The sequence below is a fragment of the Plasmodium vinckei genome (genome assembly GCF_900681995.1).
Source record: "Plasmodium vinckei vinckei genome assembly, chromosome: PVVCY_03".
Taxonomy (NCBI): domain Eukaryota; phylum Apicomplexa; class Aconoidasida; order Haemosporida; family Plasmodiidae; genus Plasmodium; species Plasmodium vinckei.
In genome coordinates, this window is record NC_051295.1 from 171,188 (window position 1) to 187,302 (window position 16,115).

General features: G+C 24.3%; 4 protein-coding genes across 4 annotated transcripts; 1 reads left to right on the top strand and 3 right to left on the bottom strand.

Moving 5' to 3' along the window:
• Nucleotides 1–645: 645 nt before the first annotated feature.
• PVVCY_0300550 (conserved Plasmodium protein, unknown function) lies at nucleotides 646–5,546 on the top strand (the record flags this gene model as incomplete). The annotated part of the gene is made up of 3 exons (XM_008628265.2): nucleotides 646–5,188; nucleotides 5,323–5,385; nucleotides 5,485–5,546. 3 exons carry the CDS (start codon nucleotides 646–648, stop codon nucleotides 5,544–5,546), a joined length of 4,668 nt encoding a protein of 1,555 aa, XP_008626487.2.
• A 656-nt stretch (nucleotides 5,547–6,202) lies between these two features.
• On the bottom strand, nucleotides 6,203–6,787 carry PVVCY_0300560 (iron-sulfur assembly protein, putative; the record flags this gene model as incomplete). The annotated part of the gene is made up of 1 exon (XM_008628266.2): nucleotides 6,203–6,787. One exon carries the CDS (start codon nucleotides 6,785–6,787, stop codon nucleotides 6,203–6,205), a length of 585 nt encoding a protein of 194 aa, XP_008626488.2.
• Nucleotides 6,788–8,115: 1,328 nt separating this feature from the next.
• PVVCY_0300570 (serine repeat antigen 5, putative) lies at nucleotides 8,116–10,978 on the bottom strand (the record flags this gene model as incomplete). The annotated part of the gene is made up of 6 exons (XM_037634738.1): nucleotides 8,116–8,297; nucleotides 8,386–9,572; nucleotides 9,678–10,213; nucleotides 10,356–10,408; nucleotides 10,541–10,699; nucleotides 10,915–10,978. The coding sequence occupies 6 exons, from the start codon at nucleotides 10,976–10,978 to the stop codon at nucleotides 8,116–8,118; spliced, it is 2,181 nt and encodes a 726-aa protein (XP_037490102.1).
• A 1,344-nt stretch (nucleotides 10,979–12,322) lies between these two features.
• Nucleotides 12,323–15,441, bottom strand: PVVCY_0300580 (serine repeat antigen 4, putative; the record flags this gene model as incomplete). The annotated part of the gene is made up of 4 exons (XM_037634739.1): nucleotides 12,323–14,376; nucleotides 14,469–14,603; nucleotides 14,691–15,206; nucleotides 15,408–15,441. 4 exons carry the CDS (start codon nucleotides 15,439–15,441, stop codon nucleotides 12,323–12,325), a joined length of 2,739 nt encoding a protein of 912 aa, XP_037490103.1.
• Nucleotides 15,442–16,115: the final 674 nt, after the last annotated feature.

Genomic DNA, 16,115 nt, shown 5'->3' on the forward strand with positions numbered 1-16,115 from the left:
ATATGAAAAAGTTAGAATAATTTTATTTTTCCTAACATTTTTGTTGTTTTTTTGTGAACATATATAAAAATCTTGTTAAAAAAATATATGTTAATAATTATTAAGTTTATAAAATTATATTCCATGAAAAAGAATATGTTTTCTCAAGTTTAAGCTAGACCCTTAATAAAAAGCCTAAAATTTTTGAAATATTATTAAAACATAAAAAAGGGTACATATTAATTTTTAAAATGTAAAAAAATATATAAATCGTGTTTACACATTTTTTTTTGTTACCTTAATATTTGATTTCAGTCCTGGTTTTGGGGTGTCTTTTTTTTATTTTTTTACACCACATGTTTATTTATATTTACTCCTATATATTTTTTCTTTATTTTTGTATATTAAAAGAATTTTTAACACAATTTATGATTTACAACATCACTATATAAATTTTTTTGCATACCCTCATTTAATCTTTTATTATTTCCCGTATTATAAAATTTTTTTTTTTGTGTGCAACTTTTGATAAATATTTTATAAAAAATATGTACACATGCATACATATTACATAAAATAAAATAGCATATAAAAATTGGAAGCCTTCATTAAGCAATTAGCTTTTCCATGACCCAATCCTTTATATAGTTTATTATTGTGGCCCTAATGGATAAACATATATCAGATATGTTATATGCCTATAATCACAATAATGTTAACATATCATTTGAAGATGATAAAACAAAGAAATCAACTAAAAATATCATAAACCCTTATAAATTTAATGAACCAATACAAATAAATAAAGACATTAATTTTTGTAATAATAAAACAGAGATCGACCAAAAGTGTTATATAAATCAAAAAGATACAAATAAAAGTAAAAATGTATTTACAACAAATCAAATTTCTACAAAACTGTTAACTAGTTTAGAGGATACTTTGCATAATTCGATTAACAAAAATGCAAAGAAAAATAGCAAATTTTGCACACCAAAAAAAGAAAGTTTAGAAATTGAAATGAAAAGTGATAAAAATGTTAACATTCTTACAGAGGAATTAAAAAAACAAACTATAGCATCCCTTCAAAATTCCAACATTGTCAATATAGAAACACGACTATTAAGAAGACATACAACTTGTGAAAATAAAAAAAAGGAGATGTTTTTAGAACAAAATTACAAAAACGAAAACTCATCATTTACAACAAATTTAGATAATAATTTTACTGTAATTTATGACAATTTTGTTGGTGAACAACCAAAAGGGGATAGTGAATATGTTACTAAATTATATATGTTCAATAAGTTAAAAAATAATGATACCAAAGTTGTGGGTGGTAAAAAAGAAAAATTCGTATATATAGGCAAAAAGGGGTTATTTAAAGATGTGTGCAAATCTTTTGTGGACCCCAAATTAGAAAGTTGCTATGAAAATAGCAATCACTCGAGTAAAGAAGATGATCAGGAAAGTTATATACGTGATGGAAATAAAAGAGAAATACAGAGCACGATATTAAATTGCTCAAACCCCATTTTGAATAAAAGTAACATAAATATGGATACCAAATCTGATTATATCCTATCTAATATTATCCACATTAGTAATAGCACATATATTGGAAACCAAGCAATTATGGTTGGAAAAAAAAACAAAATAAAAGAAACCACTAAACAGAGGGAAGTTATAACAAAACCCAATTTTCTTAATTCCAGTGATTTTGTTTCATTACAAAGTAGTAGTGATTATTCAAATAATTTTTGTGAAAAGAAAAACAGTTGTTATAATATTGCCGATTCCAACGAAAAAAGTGGAAAAAAAAAAAATATAAAAAATTGTGATAATTTTGAAAGTTTTGGAAATATAAAAAAAGTGACAAAATTTAAGGGAAATTCCCCAAATTTATATTCACTGAAAAAAAGAGTTTTTAAGGCTCTTAAAAAAAATAAAAATTACATGAAAAAAATAAATAACAGTAATTGCGAAAATAATAGTAGCAATATATTGGAGGGCGAAGAAAATGATTTGGAAACGAAGCAATATGTAAACGTTATGAACCCGGCAAGTTTTCCAATTGTAGAAAAAAAGGAAAAAATTGTCCCCATCAGCATAGAAAAAAATTATACCAATAATCGATGTAACACAAATTGCGTAAAATGCAGTATTTTAAGTTTGAGTAATAAAAAAAATAATTGTTTTAACAATTTTTTCCACGAAAGTAATAATAATTTCTGCGGTAATGAAAATATTGAGGGAAATGGGAATTATAAAAAAATTGTAAAAAAAAAAAATAAAATAAATAATCCGCAGAATAGTATAAAAAATGACACTTTAATTAATGGCAAAAATTATAGTATTGATAAAAAAAAAAAAAAAAATATAGATGATTTTTTTCAGAGTACACATTTTTTATTATCTAACGGTGCTGAAAAAACAAATTTATCGAGCTCAGACATTATTGAAAAAAAAAAATTATACAATAATTTAAATATGATAAAAAATAAATATTCAATTTATTCAGATAATATAAAAGTAAAAAATTCAGCTACATATAATGTAACTAATAAAGACGAGGAAATGCTAAAGGGGATGAAAAAGAAAGAAGAATGTGGAAATGAAATTTCATCGAATATGCCAAAAGAAAAAGAAAAAAGCGTTGGAAAAATGGAAAGAAATTGTAGTGATTTTATAAAACGGGAAAATGAATCACCCAATTATGTCTTCAACAAAAAGACCAATTACTTTTACAAGGATAGAAAAACAAATGAAATGAAAAATGGTGAAGAAAAAATAAATAATATAAAAAATGTGTGTGTCCAAAATGGTTGTAAAAAAAATAATGTTATGCATGATATTTTGTCAAATAATCAAATGATTATAAAAGATATAGAAGAAATAAAAAAGAATAAATTATTCTTTGAAGAAATCTGTGTGTTTAGAATGAATGAATATACAGATGAATCTGAACAAAGTGATATATATAACTATAGTGATATAAGAAGTGAATTTTTTCAAAGTGAAGATGAATATGATAAAGAAATTAAAAGAAAACCCATAAACTTATTTGAATTAAATTCATATAATGATGTAGATATATCAAAATTAGAATTAAATAAAAATTGTTATGAACATTTAAATGATGAAGTTACAAAATTAATAAAAGAAGAAGATACTTATAATCTTGAAATGAATATAGGTTTAATGTTTAAGAAATATATAAATGTAATTATGAATTTGTCTTATAATTATTTAATTATAAAAAAAAATGAAAAAAATGTGTTAACATGTATATCATATAATAATATAATTGAAATTGATATTATCAAGAGGAATTTAAAAAAAGGGAAAATTACATTCAAATTGATATACGTTTTTAAAAAAAAAGAATTAAAAGCAGAAAAAAATATTACTCTCATTTTTAAAACAAATGAAATGGGGGCTTACGAAAAGATTAAAGAAAAAATTGGACCAGTGTCTGGTACTGGCAAAACAAAAAGTTCTCATATTGCTAATCAAAAAAGCAACAATATTATTAAAGGAAAGAGTAGTGTTTCAAAGGTTGATAAAAAAAAAATATATATAGATGCCGAAACGGTGTATAACTATATTATAAACAAATATAAACAAGTGCATCTACTATATTTAAGTCATTTACTTCAAATGACTGAGAAAAAATTTAAAAGAAAAGCAATAGAACAAGGGTTTAAAATTTTAAGACTAAATTGTGAATATGGAAAAGAGATCGAAGAAATGGGAAAGAAGAAAATCAAATTAATAACCGATTTTACAAATAAACTTGAGTATTATACTAAAAGGTATATACAAAAAAACTACTTTAATATATTATTAATAAAAAGTTATGAAACTCATTTTATAAATTATCAGAAAAAAACAAATGATATGTTATTTAATGTAATAGTTAAAGAAAAAAGTGCATATGAAGAAAATATTGGTCGCCAATCAATTTTACTACTATTTAGTGCATTGGGAAATTTGTATAGGAGTAAAATGTCTAAATATTTTCGCAGTTTTGTGAATAATAATAGAAGTTTTAGTAAAGGGAAGAATGCATTTTCATATACACTAACACATATCAATACAATTTTAATGAAATATGAAACGAGACATAAAGCATTTGTATTATCAAGATTAAAATTTAATTATAATAATGTTAGTTATTTTTCATTTGTTATGTATAAAACATATTTAAAAAAATTATTTTTAGGATATATATGTTTACGAGATAATCGAATATTTATAAAGTTAGTGATTGAAAAAAATGTAATTAAATTAGTAAATAGAATTAGTCGGGTTGTTGAGAATCAAAAATATTATGCATTTCTTAAGTTACAAAAATATATATATGAAGAAAAAGAAAAAATAAATAAAAAGATATGTGATAATCTTATGTATACAAATAATGAATTATGTAATAGTATGGATAAAGTTGGAATGGAAAAAGGTATTAATATATTAGAATATTTTTACAAGTTTAAAATTAAAGAAAATTTGATTAAATATTTTTATATTTTAAAAGGTTCTCAAGTAAGTGCCTCTATATCTCAAAATAAATATTATTTAAAATATTCTGCTATTTTTGTATTTGTTTTAAATAAAATATTTCAAAGAAAAGTTCAAGATATTTTATTCCATTTTGTTCTTAAATGTTTTCAAACAAATAATAGAAATAAGTTAATATATTCAACAAAAAACTTAGAAACCCTATTTATGCAAAAAGAAAAAAGAGATGCCATTGCAATGCTTAAATTTTATGACAAATTTCCTTACCTTTTTAAATATAGAAATATGAATAAGGCAGAAATATTTACAGCTTGTATTCAAAATTTTATTAACACATATAATAGAAAACTTTTACTAAACTTTTTATTAAAATTACATTTTGTACGACATAAAGAAAAGTTTATGAAGGCATATAATTGTATAGGACATATATATAATTTTACAAATATATTGAGTACAAAGTTTAAAAAAACAATAAGATTTCCATTAATGTTACTTTTACAAAATGCCCGAATTATTAATAATCAAATTTTAGTACATAGACTTAAAATTAAAAAAAAAACACAATTAAAAAATAGTAATCATACGAGAACATTTTCCTCTGCCCCTGACCCAGTTTCTGTAATGACAAAATATCCATATTTGCTTTACAACATGGAAATGTCTCCCGAACACACGTTTGTTCCTGGTAAGGAGAAGAATAAGCTATCTAGCTATTATAAATTTGCCCAATTCGATAAGCAAACATATTCATTGTGTGTATTTTATTTTTACTTTGATGATTACACCAATTTATATCATTTTTTTTCTTCCTCCTCTTAGATGATAGACATTCTTTGCCGTCTAACAATTCCATTGCCGATGCTTTCCCATACGTCTATGAAGGTAAAACTAGGCTTTGCAATTTTTTGTCGATCTAAGCATGCACATTAAGCTTTGTTCACTAATCATTTGTACATTCTTTCCTTATTTTCTTATTTACAGACATGGACAAGATTAAGAGGAAAATCTCCGATTTTAAGAATAGAGTTGGCAACATGAATTAAAAATTACCTAACATATATATGCATGTATATATTGCTTATATAGGTAGAACCGATGCCGATTTTGCAATTTGATACCCCAGTATTTTAGAATACATTGACTATTCCTATGCTTTTTAGAGAAGCAATTTGTTCATCTTTTTTTTTTGTATTGATATTTTATTATTTAGCTAGATTATGCTAAAATATTGATAATCTTTCACCATTTGTGAAAGATTGATTTTTCATGCATATGTTTATGTGCTCATTTTTTTTCACCTGACAATGTATATATATATATATATATATATATATCTATGATGTTGATATTTTTTTAAAACAAAAATATTCTAAAACCATACCGCACACTGTTTCATTTTAAGCCGTTTTATCAGCTAAGCAGGTGCCAAATATGCTTCATCATATTTTCAGTAGCATTATGTGCAGAATATATGAATTGTCTTTAACTTATAAATTATTTTTAGTTAATTAAGTGAACATACCTATATGGCATTTCACAAACAAAAAAAATGATTTAAAAATGTATGTATATATAGTTACACAAAAAAATGGGTATATAAATATGTAAGTGTTTGTAAGCACATTATGTGTATGTGCAGGTTTGCTAAAATTTGAAAATATAGAATAGTTGGTCAGGATGTACTTTTTTTATATTACATTTAAAAAGTAATATCAAAAGAATTACCACAAGAACATTTCGATGAAATATTTTGGATGTTTTCAATTATGAATTTTTTTGAAATAAGGTTACTTATATAATGTATTTTACTGTCTTTTAAAATATCACAAGCTTCTTTATTTATAATAACAACAAACTCTTTGTCATATGCAATTATATCTTTTTCATTTATATTATTTTTATCTATTAATGAGAAAAAGTATTGAAAACCTGAGCATCCTCCTGCTTCAACTTGAACTTTTAAAGCTTTTTTATTTTTGTATTTTTTATTAATTTCTTTCATTTTGTTAATAGCTTCATTACTAACATGTAAAATGGGATTCTTCACTATTTCTTTATTCTCTTTTTCAACATTGTCAATTTTTTTATTTATTTCATTTTTATTGTAAATATTATTATTACTTATGTTGCTATCATTTATAATACGGTTTCTTTCTACGCTTTGAGAATAAAATTGAATTTTTTTAAAGTTACTCCCCCAATGGGTAGCACAACAGCTCCATTTGTTGTAGTATGGGCTATGCTTCCGAATTATATATCTATACATTTTTTTTAATTCAATCATATTCTATAACATTCAAATTGATATTGTAAAAATCCATAACGTTAAATTTGATGATATTTTTCTCGGAATTTTTTTTCATTTTTTTAATAAGAAATGTGATAATGGTTAGCATCAGTTTTATAATCCTTCTCTTGTTACTCCAAAAAACGAAAATTCATTTTTATATTTCATATTTATTAAGTATTATTCAAATAAATAAACAAGTGTGTATATAGAGAGAATGTTTATTTGGAAAATATGGCACAAAGCAATGATGAATTTTCCAGGCCTTTCCTACTTTATATCAAATTTGGGATGGCCATTTAGTTGGTCACTATATATTTATACTATGTTATAAATAAAATTTAAAAAAATTATAAATAAAATTAGAGATAAATTTCAACAATTTTACAAAAAAAAATATGCAACATGCTTAAAATATTAAATTGGTTATATTTTATTTTATATCGTTTTAATTATATTTTTTTAAAGCTATATGGGACACCGAATAGTGTGAAAAATTTGCTAAACAATTTTTATACATATACAAATATATAATACTATTTAATTTGATTTGGAAAATTAATTATTTTGTATAAAACAAGGTTATATATCCAAAATATGTCATGTATATTTTTTTTACAAATTTGCATATACATCCCTATATGTTTATATTAATTACACATTTTTTATATTAAAAAAATAAGCATAATATAAGATTTATGTCCAAAATGAAGCCTAAAATTTAGCCTTTTTTATTGTTAAAACTATTTATATTTTTATCCCATTTTAAGCCTTATAATTTTGCTATTTTTTTTGTATTAACATAAGTCAATTGTATAGGATTAAATTGTGGTTGCATGACAGTTGATATTTTGGTGTGCATGACAATCGATATTTTGGCGTGCATGTTTTTTTTCCTTCCCATTTTAATGTTACATTTTTTTTACATTTTCACTTTATTATTATAAGACGAAGCATTTCCAATTGCAAAACATTTTCATATCTTGCTTTTAATTGAAGAAATGAATGAGTAAAAATAAGATTAATATTATTTGTTAGATCTATTTAAAACATATAATAAAATACAAAAAAAAGTCCATAGTAAATAGTTAATATATATACATACATGTACGACATATAAATAATGAATATTGTGGTGATGGTATCATAAACTTTTTTAATGTGTTTACCTCTTTTTCATGAAAACATGAGAGGTTGTAAAAAGAAATAAAAATGAGAAAAATAAAACCCTCAAAAAAAAAGATACTATTTATACATATATATATATGTTATACTATTTTTGGTGTGCCTACTATGCTAACCTTTTCATAAGGCAACAATTTCAATTACATTCCACAATAAATGCATTTATAATTTGGTGCATTCCTACTTAGACACTCTCCTACAGCTCCACTGGGCATACATGCATCGATATGTTTTTCACAATTTTCTCGACATATATTGTCTAAATTGGAATCCATTGAGTAGGTTCGGAGGCATGAGAACTGCTCCATATACTCGTTTTTCCCTGAAAAAAAATAATAAAATAATAAAAAAAAATGACAGAATAAGCAAATGGCTTACAGACATAATGCATACATTTTTTGGGTGCTCACTTTTCGAATAGATATTTCTTTTATATACAAAATTTCCTATCGTGACAGTCAAATTTGTTTGAAAAATTCTTCTTAATTGATTTCGATGATTAATTATATCACTAGGATCAAATCTTCGATTATTATTCATACTTGGATAAGCAGGACCATATTCTGGATCTCTGTAGGAGGGATAATATCGATCACTATTTTGTCTATCATTATTATCTATTGAATTATAATCTGGATTATAGTATGGGTTAACATAATCGTTTCTATTATCAGTTGATGGATTTATTGGTCTAGGATTAATATTATATGGATCATCATAATTATTTGGAGTTACTTTTCTATTTTTATCTCTTTGGCTATTTCTATTTTTTTTATTTCTAGTAAAATCACCATGATTATATCTTATTCTGTCATCAGTAGATGACATATCATTAGGTAAAGGTTTTGAAATATTATTCTCTGTCATCTTTAATAATAATGGAAATGCATTAAATAAAACTCTACCATTACAATTTCTCGGACCATACATATCCATTTTAAAATTACCATTATCACCCCAACGTGCCCCCCAACTATTTCTTATTAACCAATAAGAACTTTTTTCTCCTGTACTTTTTATATAATCTCCAAAACCAATTAAAACTAATGCATGATCAGGTGCATCACCATATTCACAATTCATCATGACTTGCTCACCATCATGATCGAAATTTAATTTTCTTGAAATTTCCATCGAAACAAATATAGCACCTTGCTCAATTATATAATCCTTCAAGATGTTAATTAATTCATTTGTTTTACCTGCTTCTACATAATCTAAAAACGATATTTTAAAATACCCTTTGTATATATATCCGTTCATTATTTTATCTAAAGAAGTTACACCATCCCATATGTTTCCCCATGTACTAACCTCAGTAGGACAATCACCACCTTTTATTGGCTCATTATATGGAACATCAAAGGAAGTTGGCAGCATTTTAGATAAATCTAAAATTTCTATATATGATGAAAGATGTCCACCTTCATGACATATATTATCATTATAGTGACCAAACACTTTAACATCTTCGTCTACCAAATATTTGTTTTTACACAAGGTTACGTACTTTATTGAAGGTTCTGCGAATCCGAGTCCCTTTCTGCATCTAAATGCGGATATCGTAGTTGAAGATGCAAAGGCCCAACAATTTCCGCTAAAAAGAAAACAAAACAAAGGTGAAAGAAAAATGAAGTGACAGTTTGAGAAGTATGTAAAAAATATTTAATATATATTCAAAGATTGATTTATTTTTTTTTACCATGCTCCTTGGTTGAGAGGTCTTATATTATGTTCACACTCATTTGGATCAGAAAATCTATTACAATATTTTCTGTTACATTTTGAGTTAGGATTGTATAACGAATTCATTAACGCAGTATGCTTATGTGGTTTAAACAATTTTTTTTCTGGTATTACACCTACTGAAGGGATGTCATTAATTTCTTTATATCCTAATCTATCTTGAACCCATTCTGCTGGGTTTTGAAAACAAACTGCTGGATTTTTTAATGCATTTCGCATATGTTCCATATTATCAGTAGTATGAATAAACATTTGTATAATATGTTGTATATGAGTTTCTACATGTTCAGGATCTGTTTGTTCATGCTTTTCTGCATTTTCATAATTGTCCTCATAATTTAAATACAAACATAAATTAGCTATATTCGTTTTATAATCTTCATCCATACTATCTGCATCTGTCGTATTATTTTTGTGTCTCAACATGGCTATATCTAATATTTTGGATATTAATTCATTCAAGCTTTCTTCTGAAATGCTATCCTGCAAACTCTGCATAAAATGTAACCCCAAAATGGGTGAGTAATAATATAAGTATGTATGTTAATAAAATGAGACGCAATTCATTTATTTGCAAAAAGTTAACAACCGTTTTAAATTGTGCATTTTATCAATTATAGTTTTTATTTTTTACTTCATCCTTTAGTTCCAAAAGCGCATTATTCCCTTGGTAGCTGAAAAAGCTCCCTATAAATGAAAAAAATAAGAGAATAATTAAGAATTGTGTAAAAACGGCAAGATAGATAATAAGCACTTGACATAAGTACATATATTTGTGTCTTTTTTACACCCCATTTTGTTTTTATATTAGTGACAAACCTTCATGTTGTATGCATTGTCTAGTATTATAGTAATTTTCTTCACAAGCTATACATTTTTGTAAATTATTTGTCCCAGATAAAAAACAATTTCTTATGATGATGTGGCATATCTTACAATGCCTTTTTCCAAAGCAACTTATTACAACTTTTGATTTCACTGTATTTAAAAAAAAAAAAGAAAAAATATGTCAATGTGTGTATATATATTTTTATACATAAATATGTTTTAGCTTTGGTAATACAACGGTTCATTATTAGTATGTGTAATTAGTTAGGGAATAACAAATAAGGATATTTATTAGGCATAAATGTATACATTAAAATTGACGAATATATAATTTGTATGTTTATATTAGTATATAGGATCCATACCTTGTTTTATCAGATTGATAAACAAGCTTATCAAAAGGAAATATTTAATTTTATATGCTTTCATATTTTGTTAATTTTAAGAGTTTGCCTTTTTGTATACATACTATACTTATATATGTATTTGAAGACAAAGAGTTACAATTAAATAAGTCTGTGTTTTTCACTTCCTTTTACTTATTGTAAAATGACATTTATTTTTACAAGTTCTTTACGAATAAAATGTAACATAAATTATGCTTTTTTTCTATCTATCAAAACACACATTTTGAATATAATAATATCCATAAATATGTAAATATATTATTAGCAAATATATTATGAATAAATGTACATATGTTCATTTCATAGATGTAAAAAATTGTTAAATTTACAAATTGAAAAGCACATGCATAATAAATAAGAAATGGAAAACAAAAATATTTTTATAATTTCTTACAACAGAACAATGCTAAGTTTGTTTTTAAATTCTGAACGTTCATAAAATTTTATATAGATACAAATAATACATTTATATTTATACATCAATTAATAAAATTTGAACCAAACCTAATGATAAGTACAGTCATGCATATATTTGATAAATCATGTCTAAGACATTTTTTTTTTGCATGTAGCTCGAAAATTCATTTGAATAAAAAAAAAAAAGTTTCATTAAATGTATACATTTGTTTATTCATCATTTTTATTGTAAACTATATATTTTAATTGGTAAACAAATTTTAAATATAATATTAAAGTTTTTTGTTTTTATAAATTCTATTAAAAATTTAAGAGTATAACTATGAAAAAATATAGCTAACATTTTTTTATTTTAATAATTAAACATAAATACGTATAATGTGTATACGGATACAAATTTTCAATTTAAAAAAAAGTACAATCATAAAAACAACCACATATAGCTTCATCGGATGAAGCAAAGGATGGTGTCTATGCATGTCTATTTGAACGTAGATATGCTACATGATGTTTTTTTTAATTTGAAATTATTTCTTACATAATTGTTAATATTATTTTAAAAAGTTGTCATACTATTTTAAAAATGATATAAATAAAAAAATATACTTTGTAGAAATGGTACACACCATTTAATCATTAAATTTAAGTGTGTGATATTACATATCATGAAATGAATAAAAAAACCCTAAATAAAAAAATCATATAATTATCTACGATATACAAAATAAGCATATACACATATGCATATTTTTATGTACATAGATAATGGGTTTACATATAGACATTGTTGAAAATTTTTATGTTGCAAAAAAAGTATAAGATATAGAAAATAAAAAATTGTTCATAAAATTGAAAAAAAAAGCTAGTTATAATAAAAATATATAAATAAGCAATTTTTGATTTAACAAAATTGGCACGTTTAGAAGTTTTTTATTCCTACACTTTTATTTTATATGTTACAAAAAAAACAATCTTCACCAGAATATAAGGTTGTCAAGCAAAATCCAGGAGAATGATGATTTTTACAAGTACTCCAGTTTTCTAAACAAAATGATTTACATTCATTTTTATTTTTTAATCCAATGCTTTGTACTCTTGAGCAATTATGTTCCTTTTCTATTTCAAGGATATCATCATATTTTATAAAAGATGTTTGTGTTTGATTATTTTTAACATATTTCAAAACATGGGTAATATCTAATTTTTTCTGAATCGAAGTATTATTCGAGGAAGGAGTAGATACATCATTGGTACCTTCACTATAAACGCCATCATTACTATTTACTTGGTTATCAGTTTGACCAGATATCGAAATATCTTTGTTATTGTTATTTTGTTCTTCTTGAGCCTCCAATTCTCCCCAACGCTTATCATAATTAACATAGAATAAATTACTAAAAAAAGCAGGAATATGTTTTGAAAAATAACTATAAACATTGTTATCATCTTTTTGTGGGGTCTCAATTTCACCTAAATCTAATTTAAAAAATACGACAGTGTGAATGAAGTTATATTTACAGTGTCTTGGACCATACATATCAACTTTAAAATTTCCTTCATCTCCCCAATAATAACCCCAACTATTTCTTATTAACCAATAAGATCTTTTTTCCCCTTTATCACTTATATAATTGCCATATCCAATAATTGCTGCTGCATGATCAGCATCATCATTATCATCACCACATAAGTTATGAATTATTTTTCCGTTAAAATCGTAATCTATTACATTTTCTGTTTTAATATAAATAATAACAGACCCTTTATTTCTTACTTCATTTTTTATTATTTGTATATATGTATCTAAATCATCTTGATAGTTTGAACTTGATAAAGCAATAAAACCATATGAGCTTGTAAAATCGATTGACCTTGATTTAAAATATAATAATTTATTTTTACCCCATAAGTTGGTCCAACTATTTTTGGTGCTTGGACATGAACCTCCGACACGATAGTAGGCATATGGATAATTCGATTCTAAAGGTAAATATTTTCTATCATGTAAAATTTGTAAAAATTCGATTGGATTTGAACCAATATCACATATTTCTGATTTATTTCTATCTGAACAATTGGCTACATAAAGTGCTGAGCTTCTATAATGACCATATCCTCTCATACATCTAATAGTTTCTAAATGTAACTTAGATGCAAATACCCAGCATACACCACATTCTCCTTGTTCTTCTACTTCTATATTAGATAGACAACTAGTTTTATCTTTCCATCTATCACAATAATCTTTATTACAATATCTACTACTATTAAAATAGGCTGATGTTAATTTTTTATTTGATGAACGTTTTAAATTCACTATTTTATTTTCATTATCACTTTCGTTTTCTATTATGTCATTACCAACTGCTTCTGTATTTTCTTCATTCAAAATATTTTTTATATTAGATTCTTGTGTATTATTATATGGATTTACATCATGGTCTTTTGATATGACTAGACCTCTTTTCTTAATTATCCATTCATTTACATTTTTTACACAAATTGCTGGATTTTTAAGTTTTTCATATAATATATACATATTTTCATTAATATGTGCATTAAATAATCTTACTAAATTATTAAATGTTTCAATTTCGTTAGCTACTTCATGAGCCTCTAATGTACCACTTTTATCTACCTTCTTTAAAATATCACAATAATTTTTTAAGTCTCCTTGTAAATCTGCATCTAATTCTTTTATATCTGTTATGATTCCTTTATTACATCTATTACCACCACAATAGTCTGAATCATTAGTAAACATTTTTTTTAATATTTTATAAATACTTTCTTTTAACATATGTTCATCTGGATTTTCATCTGACTCATTTTCTCCTTTTATTATAGTATCTTTATTCATTTTATCTTTTGATTTGTTAGAAATATAATTAAAACATTCATCATCGCTTGGGTATTTTTGAGCTAGCAATGTACAATGATAGCAACTCTCAATATTTAGACTTCCTCCCAAAAAACAGTTAGCTGAAATTGTGCTACATTTTTCTGAAAAAAAAAAAAAAAGAATATGTTAAATCATGAAATATCAATGTTCACACTTCATAAAATATATCCAAACGTTTGTGCATAATGCTTACCCGGAATGTTTTTGTCTATGTCATAAGTTTTGCTTTCAATTATTTTTTCTTCCGCATTGGTTGTGAATATTTGAATAGATGTAAGATCTTTAGCTAAATCCGGAAGTCTGAATTTTTTAATATCCTTTTTAGTGGCTGTTTAAAAGTAGAAGTGGAAAATGGTGTGATATTATGGGATATAAAAATGGTGAATATTTTAATTATTTTATGATTATTATTTACCTTGATCAGTCCCATTAGTTTGGGTTCCCCATTTTATTTTTAAAATATCTTCTTTAATTTTAGCAGAGAACTTAAAGGTATCATTTTTTTTATTATCACATTTATTATTTAAATTGTTTAAATTTATGGAAGTAGTAAGACCATTTTCAGGTTCTATTTTTATTATACTCTCTGAAAATGTAACATAAATCCAAACATAAGGAGAAAAATAAATTCTGAAATCTTCATTGCATGTCCCAGTTACTTTAATTCCTTTACCATCCTTTGATAAAGATGATTTTATTAATGTTTTTACATCTGATACTTCATTATTTGAAGACTCATTGTTTGGGTTATAAGATTGATTTTCCGATAAGCCTGAAGAAGTGTTTATTCCATTTTCTAATCCATCATGTGGATTTTGATTTGATTCATCACTATTATTTTGAATATTTGGATCCCCATTATTTATTATACCATTTGGTGTGTTTGGGGTTTGTGTTTTAATTTCTTGTACATTTATAGTAAATATTCCACCTGTACAAATAAAAAAATAAATAAATTATTATTATAACAAGTATAAAATTAGGTAAATATGAGACTAGGGTAGTATGGAATATATGTAAGAGAAAATAAGGAATTAATTTTGTGTAAAGGTAGATGATTTTAGGTGAAATTGGCTAAACCGGTCTTATTTTATTTTTTCTAGCCATTTTTTGTTGTTATTTCTTTACATACATGCTACTAAAAGGAGACAAAGACGAGAATTCATTTTGATATAACAGTTTTAATCTTGAAACATTTCACTTCAATATGCTAATAATTATTATTTCATATTTTTAGCTACTTGTATTATATTTTTTTTTTTGACATATTAAAGGATTTTTAGGTTATCGAAAAAAAAGAAAAAATATGACAAAGGAAAAAAATTGAAAAAGTATAAAAAGAGAAAAAAATGAAAATAAAAAAATGGAGAATAGGATAGTAAGATACACACATTATATACAGATTTTTTTTTTTTAGTGCATTATACATTCTAAGGATATCGCACACAAAATAAATCTAAATATTATACTAAACTTATTCGATATTTAGCTATATTATTTCTTATAAAATTATTCTTATATAATATTTGCATCGAAATTGGAGTTACATATTTGTAATAATACAACCAATTATATATTTATATTAAATGCACCCATCTATTATTACCCTTTACCATTTGTTCTCCATCAATAATCTTAGACTTTCAAAGTAATATTGCCAATTTTAGTGTAGTATAAAAAAATAAAAAGTTATCCTAACATTTTCTGTTTTTTTTCTTTTTTTTTCGCATTTAAAAAGTATTAAATATATTTCAGTTTCAGCGTAAAATATATTAATAAGAAATGTTTTGTCAAAGTTAAATTGTGAGGAAAATAATTAAAAAGGTGTGTAAATTAAAAG